At 41.7% G+C, this 11,963-nt stretch overlaps 1 protein-coding gene across 3 annotated transcripts in view; it reads left to right on the forward strand.

Annotated features, from left to right (window-relative positions):
• The window catches only part of ACSL3 (acyl-CoA synthetase long chain family member 3), a 51,971-nt gene extending 40,315 nt beyond the window's left edge, over positions 1-11,656 (forward strand). For all 3 annotated transcript variants that reach the window (XM_072143149.1, XM_072143150.1, XM_072143148.1), the window contains exons 13-15: positions 3,607-3,721; positions 5,313-5,470; positions 6,148-11,656. In XM_072143149.1, coding sequence (XP_071999250.1) covers positions 3,607-3,721; positions 5,313-5,470; positions 6,148-6,305 — 431 coding nt within the window. In that variant the 3' untranslated portion in view covers positions 6,306-11,656. The remainder of the gene's footprint in view (positions 1-3,606; positions 3,722-5,312; positions 5,471-6,147) is intronic.
• The last annotated feature ends 307 nt before the right edge of the window (positions 11,657-11,963 follow it).

Raw genomic sequence — 11,963 nt, forward strand, 5'->3', positions numbered from 1 at the left:
GCATGAATCACATGAATACTTATTGGAAATTCTCAGTTTGTAAGAGAAGGATTAGCAGAGTCTCCTATGCTTTGTGTATGTGTGCGGTGTATGGGAGACTTCATTGCAGCTTGTCTCCACCCTCTAGGTTTTGGCATCAGGGAAACTGCTTAAAGGACATAAATCACCAGTTTTACTGGTGGTAGTGTCCTAATTGTACTGCTTGTTCAGTCTAGGGCAGTGGTGCCAGAGGTGGCACTCATAGCCCTTTGTGGGCACCCAGGACTTCACCCCAACACAGAGTTTGCCAGATATGACTCGAGGCTTTCTCCTGTGGTCCAATGCCGCTCAGGACATGCCATGCTCAGCGCCATTTTAAAGCGACATCCTTGGGTGCCAGGACTACAGCAGGAGCAAGAAGGTGTGGATAGAGATGCATTGTCATTTGAGCTCCTGCTTTGGGTCGCGTAATTCTTCCTCTTCAGGGGATCCTGGAGGGAAGCTACAATCCAAATTTCTCCATCAACCTTCTATTGTATTGGTGAACTCAGGACACCAATATGATTAAAACCTGTGATACAGCTGGGATCAATAAGTTACTACTTAAATTGTCATGTTGGCACTTTGCGACATACAAGTGGGTTTTGGTTGTAGCTTGGGCACTCTGTCTCCAAAAGGTTCGACATCATTGGTCTAGGGCAGTGATGGCTAACCTATGGCACTGGTGCCAGAGGTGGCACTCAGAGCCCTTTCTGTGGGCATTCAGGCCATCACCAGAGATGACTCCAGGTATCTTCCTTGGAGTCCCAGACACTACTGTTGATTTAGATTTTCTTTAAGCAGTTTCCCTGATGCCAAAACCTAGAGGGTGGAGACTATCTGCCATGGAGTCCTAATTAAGACATTCTATCACCATTATATAGATGTCTTTTAAAGAAATGCAGAGTCATACATAGGCCACATGTGTTTCATGTGTCCCTTGGGTAAATGAAGTGGTAATGCACCATGCATTGCTTAATTTATTTCTATGGTGCCATCTCTACTTTTTCGGTCTATCCCCTAGATGTCATTGCCACAGGGGGTCATACGAGGGACTTGGGAACTCATATTATTAGTGAGTAAAATCCTTTCAATGTTGCCTGTAGAGCAGGTGCTCCCAGTTTTTGGTGTTGGTTCACTGGTTTGTAAATGAGTCTTGTTACTAGGGTTGCACTGATACCGGAATTTTGAGTGTGATGCGATACCCAGAAAAGTGTCACAATACCGATACGATAATTTCAAGAAAAGGAAATAAAGTCCTTTAAACACAGGCATGGCATCCGCATTTTTTGCAGATGTGCAGCAGAAAGGCCCATCTGAATGACCCCTTATTTTTTGTCTTGTATGTTTTTATTATTGTAATTTTATTCTATTGTATGCTTATAAAAAAAATTAAATGTGATGGTATAAAGGGAGATCTCTTAGAAGATCCATCTATGTACTAGTGTTTTAAGCCTATTGACAGTCAGTAACCTAGTGGATAGAGGCTCTGTCCTGTATCTCTATGGCAGGTGGAGGTTGTGGGTGCAAATCCCAGGCTGGGTAAAAAATTATTTAATTGCTTAATTTAGAGTCTTGTCTGGGCAAGCCCTGGGAGATGTAGAGACTCCATATATGGAGATTGGGATATCTCCCTGATGACGTGGTCCCTGTCACTATCCTGACACCTCTACACAAAGGAGTCTGTACAACAGTAGAAGTATTTTAGTACCGCAAGTAACACAAACCCAGTGTTGAACCGTTCTTACTTTGAAAGTATCGCCAAGTACCAATATTTCGATGAACTGTTCAACCCTACTTTGTACATTGCTGAACCCTTGTTTTCTTTTTATTGTAGTTTTGTGTTGCATATAATTTACAATCCTCACCATATAGTTAACTGCAATAAGTTAATTTTCTCTTGTTTTTAGCATGAAAAGTTAAGCCCATATTTATATGTATACGAATGTACGGTGACACTTTTTAAGGTACCTGTTTCCGTAGTTGCTATCCGATGCCTTTTAACACTGCCTAAGTTTTCCAGTAGTTAGTTTTACTACCAAAGAAGCCAATCGTAGATTTCCTGTAATCTCCTTCTAGTTCTCTTAGGGTGAAGACACACATGGCATTTTTGGGCCGTTTTTGGGCCGTTTTTACTAAGTGCGTTTTCAGATCGTTAAAAACGCATGCGTTTTTCATTGCGCAATTTCGGAAAAACGGACAAAAACGCATGCGGTTTCAAAAAACGCATGCGTTTTTAAAAAACGGATGCGTTTTTTAACGCATGCGTTTTTAACGATCTGAAAACGCACTTAGTAAAAACGGCCCAAAAACGCCATGTGTGTCTTCACCCTTATAATTGTAGTCGCTCTGTAATTGATAGTCTGACCGGTAACTACTAACAGAGACGACCATCAAACACACTGACCCGTCACCAAACTCTGCATCCTGTTCTATAAATCCGGAGGCCCTTTGCTTGTACAATGTCATTGGAAGGGATATTCCCAACACTTGCCCCATGTCCGGGGACAGAAGTCTGATATATTGAAGGTCCAACCACTGAGACCCCCAGTGACTAAATGGTGGTCTCCTAAATTACTGAGCAGTAGTGTCTATACATCATTGGCGCTCCATATACCTCTTTTGTACTGATGGTGCCTTGTATTTGGTGTTCCCCATCAGTCCCATGGAGTGGGAACGCATGTGCACTGCTGCTCCGTTCAGAAAGGGAATATGTGGACCCCAATGCTCCAGAGCACTGGAGGTCCCAGCAGATCCCCCCTGACATCAGATACCTATTCATTTTCCTGTTGGAAGGGTATGAATGTAATGAGCAATACAATACAAAAGTACAGGTTTATATAGGAGCTGGTGATTTTCTTGAGGAACTGCTTCTTATTGATAGATTCTTATTTTAATTTGCCATATTTTTACATATTAATGGGAATCTGTCAGCAGTTTTGACCATAGAAAGCTGCAGACCGTATTGGGCAATAGCCTATGAGATCTGCATACCTTTTGTATCTGATGTATGAAACACATTTTTATATTCCAGGTTTGTCGCTGGACTTTGTTGCATTCGTGTGAGATCTCTTAACTGTTCTACTGCTTAGCCCCATCCCCTGCCATAGTATTTAAGCATCAGGGGGAGGGCCTGTGCAGTACAGAGGAGAGATCTTTCACACCAGTGCATTACAGTGCTTCAAATCCAGCTACAATCCTGGAACATGAATGTATTTTCACAGTCCTGCTGCTACCAACATATAAAAAGGTATGGTTACACATATTTCCAGGGTAGCTACTTAATGATTTGTCAGATTCGCTTTGACTATTTTGTAGCTTTAGAGAAAATGCTGGGGTCTGTGTGTTTCAGAATGGCGCTCATAACTTGTTGTATGATTAGCCTTTCTTGGGCTCTGTTTGCTTCGGAGACTGTTTGATGCCTATGGTTCTGATTCTGAAGTGACCAGAAGCATTGTCATTGGTGTCCAGTGTAACGATTTTTCTATGCCAGATACCACAGCCCAAGTGTGAACAAAGCCTGAATAGAGCTGCTCCAAGAGCGAGACTTTGTACATGTGGTTTCATGTTCTCTAATGTGTTCCCCAGACAGGAAGAAAGACCTGGTGAAGCTCCAAGCCGGAGAATATGTTTCCCTCGGTAAAGTGGAGGCGGCTCTGAAGAACCTCCCCATCGTGGACAACATCTGTGCTTATGCTAATAGGTAAGAGCAATTGTACAGACTAACGGTATAGGGACCACACCTCACAGAAATGTGCGAAACTTACTGATGGAAGGGGGTGAATAACAAGTGTTGTAGCAGATGAGGAAGATTTATCATCAAGTTTGTTCTAGTTGCCCTTGGAAACCAATCAGAACTCAGCTTTCATTTTGTAAACAGCTTTGGGAAAGTGAAAGCTGAGCTCTGGTTGGTTGTCATGGGCAACTACAACATTTCTGCTTTAAGAGACTTGTGATAAATCTCCCCCTGTATTTTCTATTTGTAACATTTGGACATGTTGCATCTCGGGCAGTATTGGGTCTTTGTCTCGTTGTCTGTTTTCTCCTCCCCATCCCCCAATAGAAGAGTAATGTTTTCCATTGATTTAATAACGTCTGGAATGTCTCCCTGTAGTAACGATGTAGCGTGGTGTTGTGAATGCTGCCCTCGTGCTAGTATCGCGTCATGCTTTCTCTCCTGCATGCGGATGAGTAATTTCTTTCCAATACAATAGACCTCCGCTGTGTGGGTTTACGTCTGCAGAGATCTATGCTGTGCGCCTTGTGACGAAGAACTCTGCATTATACAACTACAAGAACTCCTGCTCGGACTTGGCTTTTTATTCTATTCCTATAGCTTTGTAGGTTTATCCGAGCCCTTAGTAGTTTTTATGCATATAAGACCACAGATCTGCCGTCCATTGTTTGCTTCCCATGCGTGAGATCCGGGCAGCATGGTGGCTTAGTGGTTGGCATTACAGCCTTGCAGCACTGGGAACCTGGATTCAGGTCCCACGGTCAACATCTGCAGAGAGTTTGTATGCTCTATCCGTGTTAGCGTTGGTTTCCTCTGGGTCCTCTGTTTTCCTCCCACACTCCAAAACATACTGGCAGTATGATTAGATTGGGGACAAGAACTGATTTGACATGCTCTGTGCAGCGCTGCGGAATCTGTGTGTGCTATATAAATAAAGGAATTATTATTAACAACATGTGAATCTGCAGCACTGTCTGCGCTATATAAAAATAGAGGAATCCTCTGATTACACAGCGCTGCACAGAGCTTGCCAAATCAGTCACTGTCCCCAATCTCCTCCATTTTAGTTTTCTGAAGTCAGTATTCACTTGCAGCGTGTAGACGCGTTACTTTTTCTAATCCAGATTTCTTCCAGCAGCTTGTTTTTTAAGAGAATGTTTATTGGTGTCCTCCAATCCTCTTAAAAAAAAAAAAAAAACTAAAAAGCCTCTTTATACCAGGAATGTAGAAGTGATCCAAAGGCGGCTACTCTTTGTCTAGGGCCAAACACTACAGCAAATGCTAGAATGTATAGCAGGTGGACTATAAAAGCCTCACTAATGCAAAGTTTTCATGCTTTTTAGTCCTAGTTGGTGCACGATTTTTATTTTTTGGACATAGTTATTTTTCCTGCAGAAGTTGTTCAGTTGATGACCTGTTCACACATTGCAGTTCACACTTTAGATGCTTATTGGTACCTATTGGTGCAGCAGATGTTAACTCGCAGTATAACTTGTTAGCTACACTTGCATATTAATGCAACTATTTACTAACTTTTTAAAAATGTGTTCTTTTTCAGTGATCAGTCATATGTCATTGGCTTTGTGGTGCCAAACCAAAAGGAGCTGGTGAAGCTGGCAGAGAAGAAAGGAGTGCAAGGAAGCTTCGAGTCTCTGTGCAATAATCCACTAATGGAGAAGGAAGTGCTGAGAGTTCTAGCAGAATCTCCGGCTGCAGGTAGGTGACTGGCAACTACTTACTCCAGCCTAGAAAACAACCGCACGCTACTATAATGTACCTAGTTCATAGACTGCAGGTTATGGGACTACATGCTAAGTTTATAGATGTCAGAAAGCATGGTTTTTATAAATCTGTACATGGGATGTAAAGTGTTGCTTGGTCTTGTTCCATGTCAAAGGAAGTCTGACGGCACCAGACACTGATATGTAAAGCGGACAAAATGCATTGTAGATTGTCTTGCTAGTTACATGATTGTAAAAGCCTCACTGGAGCATAGGGGATTGCCCACTAGTCACTTTACATGCACTAGGCAATCTCCGTCAGCTCCATAGAGATAAATGGAGCAGAATGGACATGCACAGTCTGCTGCTCCGCTCATCTCTGGGGGCGACAAGAGTTCAGACAGTTCTCCCTGTTCTCATGATATGTGGACTCACATCAAGGTGACCTCTACCGATCAGAAATTTAGGCCCCATCCTATGAATAGGGCCTAACTTGTTTTGAGGGAAAACTGCTTTTATACCTAGTAAAACTCCAATATAGCTGCACATATATATTAAAAAATAGCACCTAATGAGAGGTTCCCTTTAAAGTGGATTTGGAGGTTTGTTCTTTTATCCATTGCATGCGCCAACATTGATTGGAATCTGTACTCATTGTATTTTTTTTTCTAGGCACCCTTGAAAGGTTTGAGGTCCCTGCTAAGCTCCGCCTTGTTTCTGAGCCTTGGACTCCCGAGACTGGATTGGTGACAGATGCCTTTAAACTGAAACGCAAGGAGCTGAAAAGTCATTACCAGGATGATATTGAGAGGATGTATGGGGGGAAATGAAGTCTCTCATCCTCCTACTTATTGTGTTGTCCTTTCTTTCTTTGGAACAAACAGTTACTTCTAGACCTTGCTGCAGTAGATTGAACTAAGAGCCTGTCTGCAACAAGACCTGGGATCAATGGAAAAGCTTGAATATCCCCTATATCAAAATGTATCTACAAGACAAAACCCCCATTCATCTCTTGTAGTGGGTAGGGTGTATAACACATGTCGCTCCATACATTTGGGCTGAATATCTCCATGCTGTAAAGCTTTTATGATATGCCCATGCATATGTAACATGGTGTGGGGGATGTCCTAGGTATATGTGACACTGTATATACTATATATTGATATGGTATAGTATTGTTTTTTGTGTTTTTTAGGTGGATTATTTAAAGCGGCAGTTCAATACAGTTTATCTAATTTTCTGTAAAGTATTTGCTATGGGTTTTCAGGTCAGTAGTTGCGCTTTACTTGTTTGCACAAGGTACTTGAAGCTGACATGGAGGGACAGGGTGCTTAAAGGATGGTTGCTTCTCTGAGCCAATCAGAAACAAGGAGAACCTATGTTGTGTAAAAAGAGAAAAAAAACATGAGGACTGGTTTTAAAATATTTATATAACTTATTCATTTTAAACTCAGACCTAACAGATTGTTTTGTGCAATATCTTTTTGGCCAGATAACTTTTTGTTGAAAGTTTGTGTGTAAGTGGTTGGCTGACATGTAGTCTCAATATATATAATCAGTCTGTGCATTAGTAATTTTTTGCTCCGCTCACCGGCAGCAGACCGTACACTTATACTCTGTCTAGTGATCCTGAGAGTAGTAGTCACTATTAGTATGTGAGATTAAGTTTTTAAAGGAAATCAATCATCAAAATCCATCATGATAAATGGAGACACTTACTCACTGGGACTGTGGAAATCTTCTTTGTTATCCATAGCCTCCTGCCTCCTACAGACACATTAAAAATTATGCTAATGAGCTAGAAGGGATATGGGGGTGTTACCTGAGTCCTACATGCTCTTGCTTCACATGCTGTTACTGCTCTCCCTTCCCCTGCTCCCTCAGCACTTCTCCCTCCTTCTGTAATATCTCACAGTTGGAGGGGGGGGGGGGCTCATGCACAGTGTAAAAGCCTAGAAAACAATCTTGGAGGGGCTCTTTTAACACTCCCAGAGCCCTGCTGGCTCTTAAACATAATTTCAACAGTTGATTTTAGAAGGAAGCAGGTATTGGATAACAAATATAAGAAGATTACCACAGTCACAGGGCCTGGATATATGAGTAAGTGTCCTTTATCATGGTTTTGATGGAAGATTTCATTTAAGGAATGTAAATTCTGTTATTTTATTAGCTCCATTTGCATACAGGATAGAATAGAGTTGGATAACATAGGGATATAACCCTAGGGTGCATTCACTGGACCACCAAGGTGACATATATATGGCTGCACGCTTGTGACCGCATATATACGTTCCCATAGACTGCAATAGGCTCCGGGCAGAACGCCCCATATAAGGGAAAAATTAGAGCATGTCCTATATTTCCCCATGCATCCCAATGAAGAGGTGTGGGGTGCTCAGCGCTCCTCCAGCTCATGTCCCGTATGCCCGTCCAGCTTCGGATGGATGGGCATACGTTAGAGTGAATGCACCCTTCAAGCGTCTCTTTCCCATAGTAGGAGACCAGCACTATAAAACTATACATTATAGTTGGGTGTCTGAAACATATCTAGTACTGCAGTCAAACAGATAAAATAACATGAATATATTTACTACGGAGGGAAATCTGTAGCATCCAGGAAAGTCCCCAGTCTGTGCAGTGCTAATGACCACCTATAGAAGGGAAAGGTCTCACATGCTGAATATGAGGGGAGGACTGAGGGTTATACTGCGCCTTTAATGTCCATTATGAGTGTAGTGTTGTTTCATTCCTCTGACTTCTAGCAGCAGGTGTATAACAGCAGGCTGGAAGGACCATCCAGACATACTAGTGACCCAGTGTTATTCCCCTTGTGCTTCCATAGTTACACTACATGTAATACACATCGGGCCTCTATAACGTGGGCTTCCGCTTTAAATAATCTGCTTTAATGTCGTAGTCTAAACTTTCTTTGTACATGTCTTGTAAAGTGAACTTTGTACCCGAATCATTGGAAGAAAAAAAACTATTCCTAGAGACGTCTAATTTATTACACCCGCTAAGGGTGTTCGAGGTCACTATCCTCCTGGCCTGTGTGAACAAGGGTTGAGTACTGTGTAGTGTGTAAGTGAGTGTGTCTATTGTCAGGTGACGTCCCTTTACCTAATCTTCTCTTCATGGAGACTGCTGCCTTGTACCCTGTATTGTCTGTGCTACTGGATGAGTGTATGAGGACTTGTGTATATAGACTAAACCGTTATAATGCACTAATAGCTCTATGCCACGCTGGTGTCACTATTTACTAGATTGTTGTACGGTGTGTCGTGCCCAACGTCTTCATAGCAGGCAGAATTTGAGAAATCCAGAGCCAAGAACAGTCTCTTGTCATCTTATAGAGGACCCGTCTCCTCTCCTGATGTGACTATTCAAGCCTATACATGGACAACTTTGTATAAATTGCCTATTTCCCTGGTCGGAGGCAGTGCCACATACAGGGAGACTCTGGCAGCACAGATATTGTGTGTGCATAGGCCAGGCCTCCAGCTGTATTAAAATCCACCTAGAATGGCATCAATAAAGGGGCAATGCAGATTTATACCAAAATGATCCACCAGAATGTAGAGCTGAAATGTACGGGTCAGGAGGTGACCTGAGCACTGGGCTTGTAGCTACAGCTGTATCATTCCCCTTGGAGACACTGCTTCTTGGCTCAGAGATTACTCCTGCTTTACTACTGCCTCCTACGTATCCAGTCTTTATAGTATTAGTCCAGAAAATGGTTGTGATAAGCTATGGGAATATAAATAGATTATATGATATGAAGTCCTAACCAGAATGTAGGTTTTCCTGAACCCAACACCTACCCCACCCATATGCCTACCTTTATCACATGCTACTATTGATTTTTATTTTTATTTTTTTAATGCATGATTTTCTTATTTGTTCCTCGATTTGACATTAAAACAATGACACCCCAGCCATTTAAAGGAAATATACTGTCAAAATCCATCATGATAAACCTGGGACCCTTACTTAGATCCAGGCTCCGTGACTGTGGTAATCTTATATTTGTTAACCATGGCCTTTTTGCTTCTACAATCAACTTTTATTAAAATGTTGAGGGGGGGGGGGGGATGAGAGGAGAGAGGGCAACAGTTTGTAAAGCCCAATCACAAAGGCGATAATGTAGCACATTGGGCTCATTAGCATAATTTCCAAAGTTGATTTTAGAAGGATGGAGACCATGGATAACACATATAAGTAGATTACCACACTCACGGTGTCCCTGGTTATTTCATGCTTCATTATGATGGGAGTAGATTTAAGACTTTCTATAGGGCACAATTCATCTTTTTCCCAGCACTGCTACCGCCTTGGGTATGTCCACACAGGATGTGATTTGCAACTAAACATCAAAGTTGTGGAGTTTTTGTATCCATTTGTCTATTTACTCTATTCTGTGCAAAGGATGAAATCAATGGTGACATGGTGGGCTTTAGGGGGACAGTCAGGACTAGGATAACTGACGAGACTCGTCACTAAATTCTTTTGGGCAATAAAAATTTTAATCAGATTTTGTTTTTAACCAAAAAAAATGGCTATTTGGTATAGAAATCCATTTTCTGCATATATTATAAACATACCATATAAGTATGTATTATATATCTCTTTAGCTCCATCCTGTATGGACATACCCTTTTAGCAGTCCCCCTAATGGTGTTGAGCAGTAGGAGCACCCTGATACACTGAGCATCGCTTCCATATATGCAGGCGCTTTACTACTATACCTTCTCAGGTGAACATAGTAGTATGAATTACATATGGTGTTAGAGACAACTTGTTGCTCAAGTCAAATTATTTCCAATGAAGGTTTTCGGGTCCATTGCACATGATGGCAAAAAGTTTTGCAGAATAGAAACTTGAATCTAAAATCATCCTGTAACGTCTGATCGTATGCAGTGGCTTTTCCCTGGGCTGTGAATGTATGTGCTTATGAGAGCTGAGTACTCCCCTAATGATTGATACTCCTTATATACCTATTGTCCTTAAGCAGTAAGTGTCCTGTGGTAGGTAGCCCTTTCTGGCATGATGGCTTTTGCTTTAGCAGCTTTTTAGAACTTCTCCCCGATCCTGTAGATCTCTTTAGTTCTATGAGTAGGTTCCAGGTTATAGGGCGCTAGCAGCGTGACTAGTCCTATGCTGTGAATGCTAGGAGCTTGCGCTTTTTTTCCTTTTTATGTGTTATTAGTGTATTTTTGCTATTGTATGTCGTGTCTTAAAAGCAATCCAAGGGACATCCATGATGAAAATAGAATAGTTTACAGAAACCTTTGATGCCAAATGTGAATGTCCAGCCACTACAGTCCAGGTATATCATGGATATAGAAAGATATTACTTATCACACCCCTCGCTATAGATTGTAAGCCAAGTGGAAGTATTCAGGGAAGTCGCAAGCGGACAGCTGCAATAATATAACACAGCGCCACTCCAGTCTATAGTCTGCATCTGGTATTGCAGCTCAGTCCCTATTGAATGGAGGATGAGCTGTATTACCAGACAGAGCCTATACACCACAGTGGCGCACCATATGTTAAAATAAGTCCTTTAAATATTTAACCCATTAAATCAATATAAACCGTAGCAGATTGTGGACCTGTGTTTGGTGCACTGTGACTGAACCCCACGATGGTTTGACCTGGCCCTAATATGGGTTCCCTGATCTCCCTACCTCTCCTTGGATCAGAACTTCCCTTCTCTTCAGTGCCTCTCTCCTCTCTAGAGATTACTATTTTGCCAGTGCACCTGTATAAATATATATATATTCTTGGTTCTGTATATTCTAATTATCTTATGCTTCTATGAAGCAGGTCCATTATCCTGGCTGATAAATGACATTCAGGGTGGCGTTTTTATAAGACAAGGGTTATGGTCTGGTGTCTTTCTATGAAACCAATAAATCTTTTTATATAAAACACCTTCTTAAAATTTGTGTACGACTTAAATGTGATCGGTTTCAACCCTTTGATCTATGAATTGTATAGAGCCTCATGTTTTATAGCGGAGCCCAGGGGCTGCCTGAGACCGGAGCTTTGGATACAGTGTAAGGATATGAAGGCGATGGCTCCGCTAGGAATAGAGGACATTGTCACTTATGGATTAAGTTGTTTATTTATTGGTTAATCTAAATGGTTTGCGGTTTTCAAAATAAACTATGTGACTTAACACGATTTGTGTCCTGGTTTTCTCTTCACGTTGAAATGGAAGTTTATAGCCCTGCAATATATTGCTCCAGCCAGCACTATTTTTACTACATTGCAGCATCTTAAAGGGGTATTCACACGAAGAGTGTTTGGTCATCCATTTGGCAAATTAGTTTTAATGTGGATAAATGTAAGGTTATGCACCTGGGGGCTAATAATCCATAGGCAAAATATGTCCGTGGGAGAGTCCCTTGTTGAGAAGGACCTGGGGGTACTAGTAGATCATAAATTGAATAACCGCATGCAATGTCAATCAGCCGCCTCTAAAG

Source organism: Engystomops pustulosus, chromosome 3, assembly GCF_040894005.1.
Source record: "Engystomops pustulosus chromosome 3, aEngPut4.maternal, whole genome shotgun sequence".
Taxonomy (NCBI): Eukaryota; Metazoa; Chordata; class Amphibia; order Anura; family Leptodactylidae; genus Engystomops; species Engystomops pustulosus.